The sequence below is a fragment of the Lepisosteus platostomus genome, chromosome 8, assembly GCF_059453375.1.
Source record: "Lepisosteus platostomus isolate fLepPlt1 chromosome 8, fLepPlt1.hap1, whole genome shotgun sequence".
NCBI classification, from domain to species: Eukaryota; Metazoa; Chordata; class Actinopteri; order Semionotiformes; family Lepisosteidae; genus Lepisosteus; species Lepisosteus platostomus.
The window spans coordinates 32,782,659-32,806,074 of record NC_142618.1 but is presented as its reverse complement, the minus strand read 5'-3'; the positions used below and the strand labels follow the sequence as shown (position 1 = coordinate 32,806,074).

The window sequence follows — 23,416 nt, the reverse complement described above, 5'->3', positions numbered from 1 at the left end:
ACATTCCATTTGTCTTTCCCTCCCACCCTGACAACCTGTCTATTCCCAAGGTCATCAAACTTTTCCATTGTCCTCTTCTCCATTTTCTGGGATGACCCTTGAACTGGAACCTTTCTTTCGTACTGCCGGCCACCTGATATACACAGCCTTCAAGCCCACAGTTCCCCTAACTGCCCACGGCTACCAGCCATACTTTTAGCTGAAACAGAAACTGCAGTCATCACTGGCAAATACATAATCAACCACTCACATATATATGGCCCCCCTGGCTATTTCAAGATCAGTCTTGCATCTCCTTTATTGCATTTCTTGCAGAAATTGCCCTGACATTCTACCCAGGAAGCATAGATGAAGAAGACCGCCCAACAGGCAACGTGCCAGAAAAAAAGATTTTTTCAAGCTGATAGTCCTCCATTTGACCTCCCTTGGCCACTTTTGCACTGACCTTATATTCTTGCACAGGGGTTCAAAACTTCCTACACTAAAAACATGTCTGTTGCCAAAATCAGTTCACACACTCCCCAGCCTCTAATGATCAACTTTTAGTTTCCCCACTCGATTCCCCAATCAATTTAGAAACTGTGATCTTCCACACTTCTGAAGTGCGTTGCCCAAATCTCCTACTCTTCAGCCCGTCTCCAACTCACCCTGCCTGATTTTCACACATTCTTTCCTTTCTGACCCCACCACTTTCCCTCTTTCTTTCTCACCGTCATATTTTTGTTCCATTTTCTTCTTTTCTTTTCAGAAAATATTTTCTTTCAACATGAATTCGCTACTGTACTTTTCTGTCACCAGAATAATAAATTACTAGAAAACTAAACTGAAACTCATCAAAATAATGCTGAACATTACCTCAAACTTACAACTGCAATGAGCTTCAGACTTTGTACTTGAAAACAGCAAACAGCTATTACTGTATATAAATATGATATATTTAATTGTGGACATCACATTATCCACACTTGACACAGTATGAATGCTGGCAGAGAAAAAAACAGAACTGCAGAATTATATGCACACTGACAGAGATGCCATGTTAGAAACTGTATACTGATGCATATGGCCAGAGCTTCCACAGACACAGAGAGCTGTAGGCCACACTGGGAGACTGTGATGTACCTGCTCTGTGCTGGATGCTGCCGCTGCTGGGGACAGGCAGAGTGGGGGTCTTGCACAGCTTGTTGGCAGAGACTCTATACAGAGCCCCCCCGATCCAGCGCATGCTCCTCCCTCTCCAGGGCCGCTGGGGGGGCTGTCTGTCCTGGGGCGCACGCAGCCGGGTCTGGAGCACAGTCCTGGAAAGTAACAAATACACAGGTGCTGTCAGCCGCTCACCTCCATAGGACTGAGCTATGCAGAATCAAAAAGGATCCATAAATTCGGAGGTTAAAAAAAAAAAGGAAATAAAAGGGGCACCAAACGGTGCGGAAGTCCTATGGCTCTCTCTCTAAAATTCGCAGGAAAATAATGAAGGCTCGAGTCAACAGACACTAATCCTTAAGTTTCAGATTCATTTGCATTTGACTGATGTACACTTTTTCACCATTTTCACTCTTTTTTTACCATGAACTGGAATGCATTAATTTATGAATAGTGTTAATATCATCAGTGGAGACCAGATCAAATCAACCAATGCTTACACTCTCACCTTAACAAACTCAGCTTTTATTAGTGCTGCTGTTTTGTGTTAGCTGCAGTGTTTAAAGCATTTGAGGAAGTGGGTGAGGGCAGGATAACCACATGGCACACTTTGCTGCCTGCAGTGGTGGGCGTGTGGCTATCATTTGGTAAACCACAGAGGAGCGTTAACTAAGACTGGAGAATGACGTATGTTTAATCGAACACAATACAGAAAAACACAATTTCCCCTTTGTCTGAAAAAGCAAGAGGCTGTCAGGACTGGAGGGCGAGATTTTTCTCTTTCCTTCTCCCTCACTCGCTTGTATTTCTTCCCCGGCTCGTCACGGGCAGTGTCACAGCACTCTGCTAAATTGCTCTCCTAATGGAAAGGACGGCAGTGGTGAAACGGAGAGAATTGAAAAGAGAAGAGGAGGAAATCAATGAGATAATAGCTGGGGCAGGGACCGGAGCACAGCGTCTGCCCTGCTCACACAGAGGGGGGCCACGGTCACCACACACACCTCTTCCTCTCGTACACAACCTACTAGATTCCCCAAGTCCAGTGGACAGCCATAGAGGCACACACTACTGGACTGTGTGTTGTAACATTTTAAAACCTGGTTCACCACTAAAAATAGAATGATAAAAGGAAACTTCTTTTGTATAACTACAGGTCTTAATATTGATAGGAGCTTTTAATCTCGCAAACAACCCTGTCACTTGCTTAGAATAAGTTATTGCCGTAAATTAGCAGTGTGGAGTAGAGGTTAAGGGTTCTGGACCTCTATCTAATAGGCTACGGGTTCAAATCTCGGACTTTCCTGTTGCACTGTTGAACAATATTCCTCACTCACTAGAAGTTACTAGAATTAAAGTGCACTGGTATATTAAAGGTTACTCTAAAGGCCGTCACTGTAAAGGAGAATTTGTTCACAATCTCTGGTTAAAAATACATTGCTATTATCAGAGGAACCTTAGTGTTAATGCTCACTGATGGGAATTAGTGCTGAAAGACAAAGTCACTCATGGTCCCTCTTCACATCTTCAATCATCTCAATCATCATCTTTGTACTGTTTTTAAGTTCACGTAAAGATTTTCCTTTTGAGCAGAATTAGAAGTTAAGAAGAGCTGAGAGATTACCATGGCCACCCACTCCAATCTTGTATTTCAGCCACCCCATTTCAAAAGGTTCCTCTATAAAGTAATTTTTACATTTCAAACTGAACATACTAGAGAAAATCCAGGACACACTGTTCCTTTGGTTTCTGCAGAGGGAGGGTACTGTATGTGTGTACATGTGGGAGGGGGAAGAGAGGGGGGCTGATGGTTGAACAAGGAGCCCTCAGATCTCAGATCGTCTCCTTTCCTCTCACACAGTTCTCCTGTAATGGGAGGCATGAACTCTCGCTTCAAATCCATTTCTAACCCATTTGAAATACTACAGCAAATTATCTCCCCGTCAGCGTGCACGCGGGCAGCCAATTTCCTCCAAATAGAAGTGACAATACAACAGAATTTATCGCCATAACCTTGACTCCAAGGGGTGGAGAGGAAGTGAAGTTGTGGGTGGGTGTATGGGACTCTGAGTGAGCATTTGTGCAGAAAAAAGACTGTTCTGATGAGAAATGTTAAACCTACCAGTGTGATCAGTTTGTTATTCTTAAATCCTCTGCATTAATCCTGTTTGTTTTACGCATAAATATGTGTTTCCACAATGAAACCACTACTATCTGAACACCAACACTGAGCACAGAGAGGATTCTCTGAACATAAACAGTTTGTTGTTCATCTGTGAATGGATCAGTTGGGCATTCCTAACTCCAAAATACCCTCTAAAATTTTTGGGAAGCTAAGTAAAACTTAGTGAGAACAATTTCATGGAGTTTGTCCTCTAAAATGTGACTAAAGAAGTACAATTTGCCTGGAAGACAAGGGTGAAAATGAACAAGTTTGAAACCTAAAAGCAAAAGAAAACATTCAAATAAGACAGAAATACAAATAAAATAGAAAAAAGGTACAAAAATGAAATGAGGTACAAACAGTGAGACCGGCAGGCATAGGATAGCTGTGCAATGTTCATGGAGCAGCAAACAACAATCACTGATACGATTCCTCATTTGCACATCATTCCTCAAAAACTGGTATTTTTAATAAACAAACAACAACAAAGGTTTGTAATAAGCATTTACAACAAAACCTCAAATAAAAGTTACACCAGCAGCTTAGGCTTTTCGCAGGTGGACCTTTAGTTAGCATGAACCCAGGACCTGTGGCTCAGGGGTAACCACTCTCATGGGGTAACTCTGTGTTCCACTGGTCTCTCAGCTCAACCACAGGATCAGACTGCTCTACCCACTGACAGGAGAACCAGGTCGGACAACTACTGAGCAACCCACTGGATCATGGAAATCTTAAACAAAAATTAAATAAAAAAATAGAAATGTGAATGTTATAACAGTATTCTAGCTAGGGGACTGATGGGCTAATTTTTTCAAAAGTAGATCTTGTTTAACTTCTTACATTCTTACATCCATAGTGGCAAAGATTAACTTAACATAAAGAATAAAGGGTGTCAGGAACCGGCAACCCAGCTGCAGTATGGCTCTAGAGCTGATTCTCTTGAGATCTTTCTAATCTGTTATTTATCAGAAGCCAAATGAAAGACAGAAACCAAATAAGCTCCTGCTGTGCAGAACCTTTCTTGCTTTGTGCTATCTTCCCCCAGTCCTGAATGTCTAAGAGCTTTCCCACAGAGCTGTCCTCTTTCCCCTCTGTTCATACTGGCACGGCTTGGCTCTGCAGCAGGTCACACACCTACGGTATGAGTCCTCACCCCTCGAGCTGTGGCATGTTCCCAGCCCAGCCTCTGCAGCCACAGTGAGGGCCAAGGCTCACTGATTCCAGGCACACATGGAGCTCTAATTCTCCTGGCCAGTGAGGAACAGTGATTCAATAGGCACATACTAAGTTTCCCTCTCACTCTGAACTCCTTCCATTAGGCTGGGATGTGTTGTAATGTCAGTCTCAAATAAATCCAGCAGCGGAGCACAGTTTGCCCCTCTGCTGTTCTGCTGCGACGCCCTGCGAACCCCAGCTTATCAGTACAAGATGATGGGTGGGGTGGGGTTGGGAGGTGGTGCTGGTGGGGGGCGCACAGAAGTGACTATGTTAATGTGAAATTGGCTGGAATGGCGTCTGCTGCCCTTCCCCAATGCAATTCCATTATCAGAGGCTCTGGGACTCTATTATATTTGAATCACATTTTCATAGCAATTTCATTTTAATGAAGGATTGAGAAGGAGAGTGAGGGGGGTGGGGGTGGGGGGGAGAGACACACACAGTGACTGAAAATATTAAAAGGGAAAGACTTGAATGGCTTCAATAAAACGAACAAATTCTCTCTCTCAAGCTTCCTTGCCAGGACAGATTCTGCATAACAATTATATCTCTTACAACTCGTGCCCCATTGTATCTTTAATGGTCGGAAAATTAGATAAATACTCTGAGTGGAGTCCGGGAATGCCCTCCATTTCTCCTGAGAGCTGTATTCCTGACAGGTTTAAGACAGCCATGGGATCTCCCTTTTCCAATGGCATATTTACACAAAAAAGAGAAGGAAGGCTGTAAGTCCAGATGAGAGGAAGAACAATGAAGCTACACACAGTGCTGCTAAGAACACAAAAAAAACTTTACAGTTTTAAAACTGTCCGGACTGCAGAGGTATTTGCAGTCCTTGCATAAGACAAAAAATAAAACAAATCTCAAAATACCGAATAACTATTCTTCATGTCATTTTAATACCACATTCACTGATGAATTATGGCCTGTATGCCAAATGATGGTGTTTGATATCAGTTTCCAGGCTACTGGTGGAGATCTCTTTACTCCACATATTTGGAGGTGCCATGATCCAATATCTTGATCCACGTTTTTTTAAAATGAGAACAACTCAGGCAAGCCCTCTCAATCTGGAATTCCCAGCTAACATTCACTGTTAGCAATGTGACAGCCCCATGTGAGTGTAAAACACTGAGTGGGTGTCCTCTTATCCCACTTTCTCTCCAGGGCCCCCACAGTCATACTGTACTTCCAAAACATTTACTATGAAATTCTGCACTTTGTCGAATACTGAAGAATATTGGTTGTGACGGTAAGCTCTACAAACATCCAAGGTAGTGTACAAGGTAGTTACCGGTGACCCCCAGCATTCACCGACTAACTGATACAGCAAGATATGGACTCATTTTACAAAGGCAATCCACAAGCTTTCTCCACTTGCATGTTTGTTTGAATATCTTCCTTTGGTATTAATCTAATAGAATTAGATTTAAAATTAGAAAAAATGCAAGACATTTAAATGATAAAAAAATGCAGGCTGTAAGGTGGGGAAATAATAAGGAAGAGAAAGAAAACAAAATAAAATTTATTTTCATCATAGTCTTGACCCTTTAGAGTCATCTTTTGCCTTGGTGAGCAAACTGTGTTATATGTACCCAATTACAACCAGAGCTGCCTATACAGACATGGATAAACCTCCCACCTAAAAAAAATAGCAAAATCACATCATTTAATCCTCCATGTAACCATGTATCACTGAAGAGCGACATCTGAGATACACTATTATTAGACTCATCTACAGATGTGAGTAGCCCAAGGGTCTAAAAATAAAAAAAAAACCTAAAAGATGATTACTGAAGAAACCTTGGAAGCTCTGTTTTGGATCTGGAAAGAGCAGAAAAAAGTATTGTTTATATTGACAAGCAAAATTGAATTATGAAAGGCCCATAAAAAGGCATTTAAACCCTTTTAGGATGGCAATATCTTTTCGGTTTGTAGGCACTGCAATTAGTATTGTTGCTGGAGTTTCTTTTATTGGTCCTACAATCAATTTTAGACATACATAAACACCTTCAGTGGCCACCACTTCATATATATGGTCGATAGAGTAGGAAAAGCTTACTATAACAAAAACACATTTATAGCCCATTTATGGACTATTTGCTTAGCAGGCAGTAATGAATATAGTGCCCTCAGGACGGTATTAGACTGCTTGCTTTATTTAGGTGGATATATGCATTAAACTAGAATTGTGAATTAAACCTTTTTTGTGCATTTAAATCTGTGCTATCTGGGCTTATGAGGATGCAGAGGGCGATATGGAGAAGGAAGGCGGGGAGGTTTAAAATTCAACACATTGTTTGTGGCAGCTGACTTTTGTCTTAGTTCAGTCAACTTCACTGCAAAATATGATGATCTGGTCTAGTGATAGCATGTAACTGTAACTTTAATACTTGCGCAAATGATACCCTCTCTTCAAGTCAAGAAATCAGTTTCGCTTAATGCAATCAAACCACTTCAGTTTTGCACACTTTAGCTGCATGCACACATATGCATTTGCACTTAATTCAATGAGATTAGCATTTGAATACCACCAGTGACAACTACAGAGGGGAGCTAAAGGATTGAATTTGAAGGAGTAAAGCACAGTTCTTCTGTACATCAATAGAAACAAAACACACCCGATGAAAGCACACTAATTCAACACCTGTCACTCTCTGCAGACTGATCAGCCCCAGGAGTCACACAACCTGTAAGGTCCCCATCAAACAAAGATATTCATATATCAAGCACTTTCACAATGCTTTGATTTTTTAAAATGAACTTGAAAACAGTAATTTATGACATACTTTACATAGTACTTATTTTCTAAGCCTGTATTACTTTTTTCAGTGTCATATTATAACCTGTTCTCTTTTTTTAAGTACAGACTTATTGGCTCTGTTATGTCAGGTAAACTTACACTGCTGAGTCTAAGTGTAGAAATTGTCAATCTTTTCTGGCAAGAGAAGCCCTTTTCAAGTTCTATTACCAGATAAAAATATCAGATGTAAGCAAAAAGTCATATAGATATAAACATTTCAAATACTGTCAACAAATCCACCATGTGTTTTGTCTGAGCAGAAATGTCAATTAAGCAAAACTGACTCTCGTACAAGAGAATAGAAGCTACACTGCAAGCCTTTGGGGTGAAATATTCCACATATTTGTGGAGATCCACTGTAGAAAACCACTGACAACAATGGGATTTTCAGTTAGACCACTCTATACCGGCACAATACTTATATTTACCGTTCTATCCATCTAACCATTTTCTGACCGCTTCATCAAATTCAGGGTGCTGGGGAGCCGGAGCCTATCCCGGCAAGTAATGGGTGCAAGGCAAGATACACTCTGGATGGGACACAAGTCCATCACAGGGCAGCAAGAGACAGAACTACTGAAATGAACACCTCTGTTTTAGACCTCACTAAATAATTTCAGATGGCTCGTATCCCGAGCATTTTAAAAGGTAATGTGGAAGATAATACAGAGAACATAATAGTTTCCCATATTTGCACCGCTTTGGGAGATATACTCACTGCAGTCACTAATACCTGACAGACGCAGGCAGGCATAATTCTCACACGCTGATATTCACACCTAATTCGGAACCTAAACTATATCGCCTTGTACTTTTCCAGCTCAGACTGAATTGTGTCTTAAATTGAGAAGAATAAAAATTCTGAGACCTGACCCCTCTCTTTCTCTCTCACTCTCTCATGTCAGGGACTACTACCTTTTTTCCACGAAAAAAAGTACACTATTACAATAGCAGAGCAATTATCTCTGGTTCCATATCCTGTTTAAATCAATATTAAAGCACTAAAACTGATTAGCCCTGGCCTGCCTGTGCCCCAGTAAAGTAGACAGAAATTATTAACAGCCCGTGCGTGGCTCTCACTAATGTGTGTAGAGCAGGCCGCTGATCGCCCGTGCAGTCAATGGGGAAGGCTTCTGCCGCGGGGGGAGGGGGGTAGTTGTGGACGTATAATTTATATTCTTCTGCCTATGCTTTATAGCTTTCTTAATTCAGCTCCTGCTACTATTAATGTAGTTAATGTTGAGATTATATCTATTTTCTGGTGGCGGACGATGATTTATGCCAGCCATTTTTTCCCTGCTCAGGCTCCCTGGCTGTTAAATCAAGCGACTTGCCAATTAAGTGCTGACTGGGGAAAAGGGATGAGGTCCTGGGAGATCTAACCTTAGATCCCTTCGTGATGGGGAAAGGCGGTTCTAGGATAGGGTCTTTTCAGGGGTCCCCTTTGCAACCCTGCCCAATTCCTATTGCAGGGGTCTGGGCACTGGAAGTATAAAGAGACAAAACACAGATAGGAAGACGTCATTACGGTGTCTTGTGGCTTTGTTCTGGATCATGAAGCCAGAACCTAGTACATCGGAAGCTTTATCGTGTCCTGGGACTCTGTATTTTTGTGCACTAAAAAGCTGCCCATGATTGCTTCCTCTTCACTGTCTCAACACTGGGCTCCAGAGCTGAACAGATTCCCTTTTGTTTGAAACTATTCAAACAATCAATAAACATATTTGCTCACTATTTAAAATGCAAATTGCATCAGGTATGTGCTCAAAGAACTATTGACGGGAAACTTAGATTGCTGCATTTCCATTCTGCATCAGTACTTGTAATACTTTCATTATTTGATGTGCCTAGTCCTGTACTGCTTCTTCATAGTGTAACTTTGTGCATTAGGATTCTGCTGTGCCTGCATTTCTATTATATCACTGGCCTTACTATCACACTGTGCATTTTTACAGCTACCTGAGCTGACAGCGTAGTCTTCTGTACAACTCTAGGGGGTAACTGTAGATCGACAATGGATAAAGCTAAGCTTGTAAGAACATAAGAAAGGTTATAAGCAAGATTGCTAATTGGTGCAAGGATCACATCTAGCTAAAAGAAATTAAAGCTAAACAACAACTATCCAACAGTATTGAATTTTACTTTGCAAATCAGTAACATTTCATGACCATATTGCATGCAGTTATAATTTACTTCACTGATATACTGTGTCATGCAACATTAGTCTGTACATACAGTAACTGCTAAAGTGCAGTGCACTACACTGGCGTATGCTATGCTGCTTTGTACTATACTGAAATGTACTATAAGGTTGTACCACTGTGTACAAAGCAAAGTACACAGCAATGTGCACCATGGATTTTGTGACGTATTTTATTGTGATGTTCTCACTGGGGCTGTGCAGGTATTTTTATGCAAAGATGCTTGACCACGGAGGTGTTTCACGTGTTGAAAGAGATGAAGAAACGTCTGTGTGGGGAGAGGTGATAAGGCGCAGGGAGAATTACGTTCCCTTCTTTTAACGAGCTGCGGGTCTGAGGGGATCGGTGAGCCTAATTTCGGTGCTCAGTAATATTTTATATAATCGAGGAGAGGTTCAAATTGAAAACCCCCTGGTGAATCAATATTTACTGCATCCTGCTAAATGAATAGTAATAAGTCACTAAGCTCCCTGACTGTTTCATAAAATAAAAATTATAAAAATGAACAAGGGCACGCAGCGACCATTACATTAACTTTTTACTGCTCTTGGGGACTTGCAAGTACTCATTCCCATTAAAGAAAGAACAGGTTGGGGCAGGATGGCTGAGGGATACTAACTCTGAGGATTTAACTCTGTGCACAAAATTGGTGTCAGTCCTGGTCAAGAATTTGAGACCTAGGGTGTCTTAGCATAAAAACATAAGGAAAGGTATACGTGAGAAGAGGCCATTTGGTAGCTAATTGATCTATGGATCACATCCGTCTTGAAAAAGCGAGAGTATTGGCTTGAGCATGTCTGGGTAGTCTGTTCCATACTTCCAGAACACTAGCTGTGCTGTGACAAATTTAAAGAAAGATTATTTAGTTCCTTGGAAACTCAAAGTCTTATTTTCCTTTTTAATTAAAGAGAAAATGAAAAAAAAACTTTATTTGATTTTGATTCCCTGCAATATAACACAGTCTCTTGTTTATTAATTCTATAGCTAATTCACATAATCAATGCTAGAAGTCTTGTGCTCAGCTCGGTATCATGGTGTTCCTAAGACAAAAGGTGTAAGAGGATGAAACATGCAAAAGCAATGAAGTCCAAATGCAAGATCATACTGATATACTGTACATGCCCCCTAAATGTTAAGTGAGATGCTAACCGATCATCCTTTTTATCACATTATGCTATGTTTGGTGGTTGTGATATGTTTTCAGAAACTGTAACTGTGTTTCTTTTTACCTCTGCATGGAACAACAAAAACACTGCGTTATAGACTTACTCTGTGTAAACAGACTGCAACAATGCCATTGCTCAGAGGATGAGAGAAGAAACCACCCTGGGAACATAAGAATGTAATAACACAGTTGCTCAGGCATTCAGGAAGCATCCAGCGACCTAAATCAGCAGTGCTATCAGCTCACAAAAAAAAACACTTGAGATTAACCCAGACCAAATAAAAGGTATGCAATAACTGGACTGTCCAATCTGAAGTGCAATGCCAAACACTGGCTCACTGTATTGGGCAGATGTTACATTACTCTCAGTCACTAACAATAACTTCACATGGCTGTGTCTGTCATGGTGTGGTCTTGTGTCCTGTGGTTATTAGTAGCTAATTAATCCAAGGATCTCATACTAATCCCAATGTATAACAATTATTTATGCTTCTAATTCATGTTGATGCCTACCAATAAAACACTGCAAAATTAATAGGCTAAAATAATAACAATTGCTTAAACTTATAGTGCTTTTTAGACACTCCACTCAAAGAGCTTTACAGGTAATAGTGACTACCCTCCACTACCACCAATGTGCTGCTCCACCTGGATGATGCGATGGCAGCCATAGTGCAACAAAACGCTCACCACAAACCAGCTATCAGTGGGGGAGGAAAACAGAGTGATGAAGCCAGTTCATAGATGGGGATTATTAGGAGGTCATGATTTGTAAAGCCCACTGGGAAATTTGGCCAGGATGCCAGGGTAACACCCCTACTCTTTTTGAGAAAAACCCTGGGATATTTAATGACCACAGAGACCACAGACTTCGGTTTTACATCTCATCCGAAGGATGGCGCCTCCCCCCCCCCACAGTATAGTGTCCCCGTCAAACAGCCTTTTAGCAGACAATCACAATTAAAGAGCACTGAAGAGGTACTACTCATTTATTCTTATAAATCTAATATGCAAAGACTAAATTGTTAGCATCTGATGAAAGCTTGGTTCAGAGCCAATTTGAGTTTTTCAACACATTAACATGAATAAATAGCAGAAACTGCTCACCAGCCAAGAAAAAAAATTACTGACACTGCGAGTCTTTGTGCATCTGTGTTTCAGTACACCAGAACTGCTGTGAGTCTGTGTGTATCAGGAGAAAGACTCTATGTGGGCATATGTTCACAGCCCAATGATGGGAACAAAACTGCAAATTCCAAGAAGAAATACATTTGAAGACCACTGTTATAATTATCTGGATTACCAGATTTTAAAGTTCATTTAGACCAAAAGTATAAGTTGCTGAAATAGGTTGACTGCTGCTCTGTGCTACCTGATCTCAATTTATATAGGACCCTTTTAATGAAAACATGTAATTAACTCTCTCAATTTTGGCTTTGGCAATTCTATATCTTTATTTCGTGTACATAAATTATTTTTTGCTTTATCCTCAAACAAGGGTGTAGTGCAGTGGCTAGATTGTCCCAACAGAGTAATAGTATTGATTATTAAGTGTAGAATTAATAGTGAATAACAAAAATGGAAAACAATCATCAGATCTTTCATCATCAGGATGAAATCATCAGGTCTCCATCAGACATTCATAATTTGGTCCAAAAAGGGAATTGGTTGACAATGATAACTGAAGCTTTAAGCACATATAGGACAATGTAATTTTTTCTTTCCTTCCATCCATCACCAAGAAAAGCATAGTTTGAAGCATTTTATTTTGCCATCGGGTGACACACATTCTTTACTGAGCCAGAACAAGCCAAACAGATGATGCAATGAATGCCAATACACATGGGGTGACAAGAGTTAGGTGGGTAGTGTTTAGAATTTTAGAGGTCCTCCAGATGTTGGGCACAGCTGGCAGAGGGCAGATTCTGGGCACCAGGCCCAACAGCTGAAGATGAAGAGGGTAGAGGCAAAGTGTGGTGGAGGGTCCGCTTCGTAAGACTCATCTCTCTGCTTCGTAAGACTCATCTCTCTGCCGCCGTGACTTCTAACACGTCCTCTCACTATAGAACAATGTGTGATCGGTGTTTCATTTATACTGTCTGTGTTTTCATTCCTCTGACCTCAAGTTCTGCCCTGTCTCTTGCCATTCGAGAAATAAAGTGGGGAATCAATCCTGCTTACTCAACTATTAACATTCTCTTTAATGGCATTAGAAAAGCACATATACACAGTTGATACAATTTTACTGTTCATATTACTGTATGAATGAAATATTACAGGTAAAGCTTGGCAGATGATTCTTAAGTAAGTTTGGTATATCAGAGCGTCCTTTCACCTTGAGTTATACAGAATGTAAATCTGTTCTCTGCTCCTAGGTTTTCTAGCACCGCATCTCACTGAATCATGCTGTTTTGTCAAAGATTTGTTCAAGACACAAAGGTTTTCACTACCTTCTACCTTCCTCACATTTTTATTTTCTTTCTGGAAAGTAACCCTGCGTTGATCTGTACTTTAAATTAATCTCCTTCTCTCAGCAAAACTCCAAACCAGATACCGCTTCTAGGTTTCTGAGCTCTGTCAGCTTTTGTCTACAACCCCTGCTCAAGTGGCAAAATAAGTCTCCCTTTCTCAGCCAGGGAAGTGTCACTGTGATAACAGCTCATTTCTACACACATACCCCTTCAGTATTACCACACAATTTCATAAAATATTCTGAAAACAGCAGCACAGATTTGCCAGTCCACTCTTCACAAAACACAGTTGCATTAAAATCTACATTTTAACCAAATAATCTATAGTTTAACAAAAGTTATAGAAACAGCTCCCGACAAAATCAAACAATGTGACTACTGTACTTTACTGATACTCAGCAGGGAACAAGATATCAGAGTGCACAAAAGCAAGTGCACTTATTTTCAAGATTCAAAGAAAACTAGGAAGCTGATCCATGGGGATTACAGTATATCATGACAAGCTTGCTGATGTTCTGGGATCAGCCAGTTACCAAGCAGAAAAGTGAGAAAGATGGACTCAGAGGCCTAACAATCAATTGCAACCATTCTTAAGCTACGAGGTTCTAAATGGCAACTTGAGTATTTTACACAAACAGCAGAATTATACACATAATTGTTTGGCACAGAGGTGGTGTGTTTTTTTTACCCTTTTGATGGTACAGTAATACTTGTTGAGAAGTGCTACTCTTGTCTGTTAATGGGTTAGTACATTGGTTTTCAAAATAACTATACAGTTCAGTATTATGTACTATTTGAAGAAAACATATTCGATTTATTCCAGTGCTTTGTTAATAATAATTAATAATTGCTTACACTTATATAGCGCTTTTCTGGACACTCCACTTAAAGTGCTTTACAGGTAATGGGGACTCCCCTCCACCACCACCAATGTGCAGCCCCACCTGGATGATGTGGCGCAGCCATAGTGCGCCAGTACACTCACCACACATCAGCTATCAGTGGGGAGGAGAACAGAGTAATAAAGCCAATTCGTAGATGGGGATTATTAGGAGGCCATGATTGTTAAGGGCCAATGGGAAATTTAGCCAGGAAATTTACACCCCTACTCTTTTTGAGAAACGCCCTGGGATTTTTAATAACCAAAGAGAGTCAGGACCTTGGTTTTACGTCTCATCCCAGGGATGGCACCTTTTTACAGTACAGTGTCCCCCTCATTATACTGGGCCATCAGGACCCCCACAGACTGCAGGGTGAGCGCCCCCTTACTGGCCCCACTAACACCTCTTCCAGCCGCAACCTTAGTTTTTCCCAGGAGGTCTCCCATCCAGGTACTAACTAGGCTCACACCTCCCGAGCTTCAGTGGGTTGTTAGTTGTGAGTTGCAGGGTAATATGGCTGCTGGCGATGTTGAATTAGTATTTCCAAAGGCAGATCAGCCTCACACCCATGGTTGCATACAGTAGCTCTGCACTGCTTTCCTTGTTGTAGAGGGTTTTTTGTGTTACCCCTAAAAACTGCTACTTGTGGATTCTGGGGGTCCTGCTCTAGGGTATGAGTTGACATGGGAGAAAATGAGGTTATTTTTCTACGTTCCTTTTAACTTTAGAATTGCCAGTCAATTTTGTAATACCATATTGGGAACATTCAGTCGTGTGTTTGTTTTATTTCTCACCTCACAGTCAAGAACCCCCAATACCACACACAGAGCAAATTAGGAAGTTTCACCAGACTCCAGGTCCGAGCCACTCATTTTTTGACACGTCACAGGATCCACAGTCCTGTACTGGAGGTTCAGCACCGAGCTTGTCGAGGAGAAGTACTTACAGTATCCTGCAAGTGTCCAGGGGGCTGCAGGACTCTCTGTGTTTATCAGTAGCTGAGAAAGTCCTGGTTGACTAATCATACTCTACACTAGGCAGCACTTACCAATTGTGTGCTGCTGCTAGGAAATTCCTAGATGGCTAGTGACATGATCCAGGCTCGAACCCCAGACCACACAATTCAACCTGTATGCCTCAACCTCCTTGGGGTGGTTTTTTGCAAAGCTGCTATTTTGCCAAGAATTAAAGAAGTATCGGATAACAGTGAAGACAACTGTACTGTTAAGCAAGATACTGGTATAATGACTAGTAAGGTTTAGCCCAGTTTACTGCATGATGTTGGTATCATCCACTGAAAGAGCCCTGAGCTGACAAGAGTGAAAGGCTCTTTTAAACAGGTACACCCTGCCTCCTGATTCAGATCCCATTTTAATAGATCTCTGCACCATCACGCAGGGGGTTAATTGACGAGGCAGATAAAGGGTGGGAGAAAAAAACCATGCTTGCAGTAGCTAGTCCAGGAACTGAAGAAAGAGACAGAGAGAAAGTGCAGGAGGAGGAGCAAAGAGAGAAAAAGAGACCACAATAAATCTAATCCTCATTCAAAATGATCCAGGGCTCTTATTAAGTAAATTAATTTAAGTTAATTTCACTCGATCCTGACTCCAGAGCAGCCTGATTTAGTAAGGGGGAAATTGCATTAGGTAAAGGCCGTGTTCGCCAGATATAAGAATGAAGCAAAATTACATTCACTTAGCACTGTAAATTAATCCGCAAAACTGCAGGTGTAAATTTTCCAAGTTATCTACAGTGTAAAAATGATCTTCATAAATTTCAGAAATGGCCTCCTTGTCGGCTATAAATCTCTGCGATATAAAAATGAATATATATTAAATATTATTAAGAACACAGGCAAATTAAATTAAGTACCCTCTCCTCCGCTTCGGTATCTTTGAGGCCTTGTTAAGACTGAATGCTTTTTAGGCTTATACTGAATGCATAATGGACAGCAATAACCAGCAAAAGTGTGGTACCATCCTGTACCTCATTGCTGTTTTATTGTTGACTGCTCTTGAAATTGTAAGATCAGTAACAGAATCCAGCTTTATTATATGACTCCCCCCGCATCCCCCCGAGTAGTAAAATCTTTGTCCCCCATTGCTGGCTGCATATCAGACTTCTGCATGCTGCCGTCAAAGCTACACAGCTTTACTAGGCAAACTGCTATGCTGAGCTGGGCCTATCCTCGGAAACTCATCACACTGCTGCACTGGCCAGCTTCATGGAAAAACTAGTATAAACACAAAAGCTGACACATGGGGTAACCAAGTAACGTGGGAGATTCTGAAATCTTATTAATGTCTGAAAATGGCCATTCCACAATTCCACTGAAAAATCACTCCTACTGTATGTCTTTTTTTACCCAAACAAGCATAATAAATAAAACAGGCAGCATTACAGTGGCCTACCTGAATTAATCTGATCTTTTAATCTCACCCTCACTTGAAACCTTTAAAACCTACTACACTAGCAAAGGGTAGAACCAATGACCAGACTTTCAACAACAGTACACTCACCAAAATATAATATTAAAATGCACGACGACACTTGGTTTTAATCAGAACCAAAATAACACCATTTACGTAATCAGTCATATGACACACAAGACATGCCTCATTTCTCCAAAGGCATTTCAGGCGTGAAGGTGTTCATCTAAAACTAGACATCAGACACATCTATAGCTGAAGTGCTGATTTATTCCAGTGGGTTAGATATTGAAAAAGTAAGGAATTTAGACAGGGAATTTGACTATCTTAGCTTTCTCTGGTGTTACTGCACCAGACTTGAACTATGGCTTTGTATGCAGGTCAAAGTGTAGAGAAACCACCCTCAGTAAGTCAAAGGTCGTATGGTAGAGTGTGCAGTACACTCTCTTATCAACTTGATCACAGAGGTCCTCATCCCTTCACCTCACCTAACCCCTTATACTGTGCAATGTCAAAATCTTCTGCCCTCCACTAAGCCCTGCAGGACAAGATTTATTGGCGTGATTAGGGACAGCATTAGAGTTATCAGCACATAAGAACATAGGCACTATCCGCAACACAGTTGTTTATATAACAGCATCATCATTGTGAGTTTCTATTAGATCCCCCCTCACACACACACCAGTAGCCTGCTTTAAAACCCCCAACCCACTCCTTCATTTTAATGTGGCCTGTTAAAGACTTTGATTTCCTTGCAAGTCCTTGTGCTTCTTTTAGATAGCTCCCATACAAGCTAGTCTGGGATGTTTAAGGCCCAGAAAGCTTAGCTACACTGAATCACACTCACTGAGGCATTACAAAGAACTGAGCAATGAGTCTGCTGAAAACGGGACTGGGGACATGCAGGACTGCATACAGCTAGGGTGACACCCATCTTTCTGCTCATTTTCCGCAGGTTAAGACCTAAACAGAAGGGGGTCATTTAGGCCAATACACGGCCAATTATAACCCATTTAGCTGATCTTAAATGGGGAGTTTTTGAACTAGCAACAGCATTTTCTGATCTTGACAACATTAACTTACCAACCAATGCTGAACTTGTTGTTGCACCTGAGACGGAGCCATGTGCTGATGTGGTAGTGGTGGTGTTGGGGGGGGGGTTACCTGGCAGAGTGGATCCTGCGCACCCTCCAGGAGAGTGATGGGCTGGAGTGGACAACGGGCGAAATGCTGGCGGCCCCTCGTGTCACTATCTTGTAGCGCGTCTTGATCACCCTCTGTGTTGAGGAATTCCGAAGGGAGGGGGAGCTGAAGCCTACAGAGTGGACAGAAAACAGCTCAGTGGCGCATTTCCCAGAAAAGAGGTACAGACCCAGGTACAGACCCATGCTGGATTAGTATTTGTCACACACATGAGTTAAAGAACTCATTTCATCTGATCGTTTATAGTAACTATCTAGGATGCAAAGCAGTGACCTCCCGCGCTAAATGCCGACACAAAGTGCTTTTGCTTAAGAAAGAGTTTCCTGTGAGCAGGTGCTAAAAAGGAAATTTCATGAAAGCAAGATTCTAGTCAGTGTTTTTAATGGCTGGTCTTCATTTTAGACGTATGTCAGTCTGATAAAAAGGGATCATCTGCAAAATATTCTGAAATCCCAAAAATATATCAAGCCAGAATTTTAAATCAATTTGTTCTGACATACTGTACATATTTTCGAGAGTAGCCATACCAAGTCAAGCCTCTCTTACTTTATAATCGTCATTTATCTTGCAAAACGTGACAGCCTTTTACAAGCACTTTTTTTCCCTTGAAACATTGCCCTACCATGTATTTACCAACAGTGGATGGGTGGACAAATGACAATCCGAATGTCACTATGGTCCTAAGTCTTATGCTAATGGAAGACTTGGAACACCAAGCAATTACGGAAAAAAAACAAAAACAGAATGATGTCAGTTCATCAGGTTTAACTACCAAAACGACTGAAACAGTGGATTTCTGAATCCGTTTTTTTTTATTAGACAGTGAGAACCAATGCATTAAAAAACAAGGTTAATGGGGTTTAATGTCTGATATGTAAAACGGCATGTCCACAAGGCTTTTAATTAACTCAGGATTTCTGCAACCCACAGTATTTCAATGGTCCCTTTAAGAAACACAAACCCCAGCTTCTGTAGTAAAACCCACCATGTCCTGATTCTGTAACATCAACATACACAAAAACACTTAGACAAGCATGAAAGCTGTCTCATACTGTGTATAACCTGCATATAGCAGGTTCACTCATTGCAAGAATGTGTTTCTTCAGCACTAAAAACACAAAATCTCCCTTCTGTGGGCCTGGGTCTTTCTCTGTTATCAGTGTAAAAAGGCAAACTTTGTTACTATAGGTAGCTATTTTGTTATAATTAGGTTTGTGTTTTGACATGAAGTTCAGGAATAGCTAGTAAAGTAAATCTGTGATGCTGCTCACCATTCTTAAAAAATCCTGTGTAAAGTAGGAAAGATTTTTAAGTCTATAAACGGTCTTCTGCCACTGACAGTCAAGCTAAGCTGTAAGAGCTGAAAACCTACTGGGTGAAAACTAGTGGGTGGCCTGAATATTCAGAGGTCTTGAGGGAGACCTGTGTGCATTCAATATTTACCTCTGTGCTGGTGCAGTAGGAACAGAAAGCTGGATAATAACTAGCATCTCCAAACTGGTGGATATAAGGCTAAGAAGGGGTTACAGATTTAAAATTAAAAAGAGCTTTGCCTGGGTTTAAGTGCCTGGGGCCAGATTGTTCGGTAAAGAAAGCCATTCAGTTGAATGGAGACTATGCCTTGCAGCCTGTTAGCCTGAGGTACAGATGCAGCATTCAAATTGCTCCCAGTGTTTGCGTGTAAAAATGAAATATAAGCGTCTGGATGGAGTGCGAACAGCAGGTACAGTTTTTTGCTCAACTCCAGGCGTTATTTACTTTAAACCTCAGAGTAATTCCCCTCATTACCATCTCCGCAAACTGTAATTATTCTCCAGTCGATTCCCCACTGACTCCCCACCGCTCTGAAATCAAACTCAACCACTGTCTCTGCAAACATCCCCTCTTTGGTCCCCCCTCCCCTCAAAACTCCTCTACCCCTCTGACTCACCTCCCCCTCCTTCCTCGGCCCCAGAAGTTATCAGCCTACCACACATTGGCTTGGGGCAAAACAGGTCAGCGTTAATGACTAATTGATCTCATTAGATTTTCTAATTAAAAACTTTAGTGCCATGGAGGAGAGCGGTGAAAGAGGGACAAGTCAGGAGTGTGCTCATGGGCTGCTCTGTGCCGGGTTATGAACAGCATTCATCAGCCGGATCCCTGAGTCGGCACTGGAGAGAGGGCCTGCCTGCTGAGGCTGCACTTTCACCCAGGACTCGAGAGAAGACAAGAGTGGGGCTGAAGTTGAGAAGCCTATGAGGGGACCTGATTGCACTACAGGTGAGCCTTGCCAGGCAGCTGGTAAATATGAAGCCTTACAGACAATAGGGGGTTAGGGGAACTGCAGCTTCTGATACTTCACTACTATAAAGGAATAGGTGGATTTGTGACGTACAAATAAAAGAAAATTTACAGATGCCAATTACACAAGATAAGATAAGATGAGATTTATTGGCCAAATACAATTTCTTGTATTAGGAATTTGTCTTTTTTCGCATACGCCAACTTCCTCTCCATGAGACACACAGACGGAGAAAAGCTTGGGGTCCCCGCACACAATTTCATTATTTAATTCCTCCAACAATACTAGTGCTGATCACACTTTATTTTGAATTGTCCTAAATGTGAACTCATCAACTCCCCACCAACACCGCAGAAAGCTGGCCAAGCATTTCTAATGTCCTTTCTAACTAAGCACGTGACATTTCTTGCCCTGTTTGCACTTTTCTCAACCGTAGAGCAGGTTTGACACTCAAGAAGCCAAGTTCAAGGGCAAAAGGACTGCTTTAAAAGGTGACTCAACCCACTGCCCTTCTTTACAATCCACAGTGAAACATGACCCACAGAATGCAAGAGTAAACTAAGGGGAAGGGCATTTAAAACTGGAACAAGCTACGCAGTCATGTTGTCAAAACGGATGCCCCAGCTACTTTCAAGAAAGAGCATGATGAGATCCCTGGATCTATTAGCCATTAACTACCAAATGGACTAGATGTGCTGACTGGCCATCTCCTGTTTGTTACTATTCTTATGTTCTAAAGTTCAGAAAAGTAACCCCACTCTATCTGTCATGTACACAGTGATCATAATACGGTATGCTTTGCAGTAAAACTTTACAGGGTAAAATCTTAAACACAGGATTATAATTTCAGAAAAGCGAAGAAGGGACAGGATATATATATATATTGAAATAGTAATGAATGGATGACAGAAGTTATTATTATAAAGGTACTATCATAATAGTTATTATAAAGACATTCTGCTTAACACACAGAACATACGTATCCCAAGACTTAATCAGAGGCTAGAAAGTAGGCGGTCCAAATGGTTTGATAAATCAATGAGTAAAAATATGAGAAAGAAAATGATTTAAAAAGAACAGGGTCCAGTTAAAAATAAGGAAGATAATGAAAAGCAAGAACTGGTAAAAAATGAGTATAAGAAAGGCAAAGAGGGTAAAGGAATATGACAATGGAGACTAAAATAAATAAAAAATCAGTACTAGCTAAAAACTAAAGGATGAAGTAAAAATGTCTCTGAGATAATAGTGGGAAACCTCTAGTTGGTGAAAGGGAAATGGATTATGCATTGAATTGATATTTAACTGGGGTTACGAAAGAAATCAACAGCATGCCTCAGGACAAGACAAAAGTTCCATAAAAGGTATTAGCAGAAAAGAGGCAGAAATGTTACAGGGACTAGAAGCACTTAAAATAAATTTCAAGGGCCTGAATCTACCTACTGTACTTACGGAAACAAAATAAGTCATTACAAATATATCTTTAAAATAATGAAAGGCATTTAATCAAGTTTCTGACAAAAAGACTCACTTTCATCTTCTAGACACTGAGAAGCAATAAAAAATACAAACCAAATGTTAAGATATATGGTTAAAAGTGCAGAATTTAATGGGATTTTATGTTATGTGCAATGCACTACAAAGACCTCATTTGAATATATATAGTATGTATAATGGTCACCATGTTACAAAGATCTAGGTATTTCTGCTCTAAGATCATTGCAGAAAAAAGTAACCAGATAAAGTACTTTCTGGAATTTAAAGGAAGCTAGTTGTGCTGAATGGCCTTCTCTTGTTTATAACAAGGTAAAAAAAATAAATGTTTTTAGTCATGAAAACTACAATAAGAGGACCCGATTCAAGTACTCAGAATTCTCAGAAGCACTGAAAAAGTAAAAAAATACAGAGGCCACAAATGGAAACTAAGGATAAGTGAATTTAAAATGGAGAACCAGAGGCACTTTTTAACACATTAGGAAGTGTTATTAGGAAGTGTGGAACAAGCTTCCCAGCCATGCTGGTAAAGTCAGTGTCCTGGTGTCTTTCAAGAATCAACCGAATGGATTCCTCAGATCAATTACCATAGCTACCAGCAACCAAACAAGCTTGATGGGCTGCTTGGTTTCCTATGCCTGTAACTGTTCTACTGTTCTTACACCCATGCATATTGTAACTCATATTATTAACTTTAAATTTCTGAGTTTAAGCTTTAAATTAAATCAAATTTCCTCTCCACTGCTGAGTGTGCCCCACAGCCCCAGTCATCATCTCTTGATTTCCAGAGGGCTGGTCCAACTGTCCCACAGACAGAGCTGATAAATACCCCACACCCCTCTCCCCTCGCCCACCCCCACCTCCACTCCCAGTGAGCTGCCAGGGCGCTCCCTCTAACAAGCTCCACATGTAAAAATGACTGGAATAACAAAGGATGAATTTTTATGAGGCTAATAAATCACTCTCTGTCTCTCTCTCTCCTTCTCTTTCTTCCAGTCTCATTCATTATAACATTTTGGACTTATCTGAGAAATAGTGTTAAAAGGCAAAAGAAAAGAGTTATGGTACAGCATTAAATACATATGTACATACATCACATACCCAGACATTTAAAGAGATACAAATATGTTTTAGATGAGCACACACATTTGACTGAAAGTTTTTTTCTTGGGTTGTACACCTGCTCAAACGTGTGTTTTGCTGGGGGTTTTTGTACACAAAATTCACCTGCTTTGTCACATACCCTAAGCAAATGACAATGGTGGTACTGTATTGTTGGATTTGTGGTTTTAAAACAAGCAGTAAACAGGAAATCTTCAAGGTGATTTTTTTAGAAGAACTGTAATTGCAAAAACCAAAACATCACGCCACTGTGACACAAGAAGATCAGAATCATGTCTGAGCAGTCTGGAAAATATCCATGGTGGCATGCGTGCATACTCTCTGAAGTCGCCATGAATAGTACTCAGGCTGACACGAATTTTCAGATACACTGCAACACTGAACACCATTGTGAAAATAAAATAGATGTCCCAGTAAACATAACGTGAAAATACACATATACTGTACATGTCTTCCCCATTACTTACTTCTCCTGTTTTTTATGTGGGATTTTTTTGCTGCTCAAATTCAAGGTAGCTGTTTGACACGCACCATGTGCTCTGTGGTATATGCTCTGAACCACACAACCAGGCTCACCTACAGCAGTCTTTCAATAGTGACACAAAAGTCTTATGTACTGTATACAGCTTGTGGTAGCACAGAGGGTCCATTCTGTTGACAGGCTAATTATTTCTTCTTGAACCTTGCGGCACATGGAGCAGATAGTTCCTTCCACGCCTGTTCTGTCACTTGTCAGTATAATCACATCGGTCCATGTGATTCCCAGCTATTCCAAGTCTTTGTCAATTGTTTGTGTCCACATCACAGAAGGTATGTCTCGCTCTCTGTTACTGATTGTCATCCA

General features: G+C 40.9%; 1 protein-coding gene across 2 annotated transcripts in view; it reads right to left on the bottom strand.

Annotated features, from left to right (window-relative positions):
• Positions 1–23,416, bottom strand: part of zc3h3 (zinc finger CCCH-type containing 3) — a 109,384-nt gene that overhangs the window by 29,182 nt on the left and 56,786 nt on the right. For both annotated transcript variants that reach the window (XM_088643202.1, XM_088643203.1), the window contains 2 exons: positions 17,637–17,787; positions 1,123–1,298 (listed from right to left, as the gene is read on the bottom strand). In XM_088643202.1, the coding sequence (XP_088499328.1) occupies positions 1,123–1,298; positions 17,637–17,787 (327 nt within the window). The remainder of the gene's footprint in view (positions 1–1,122; positions 1,299–17,636; positions 17,788–23,416) is intronic.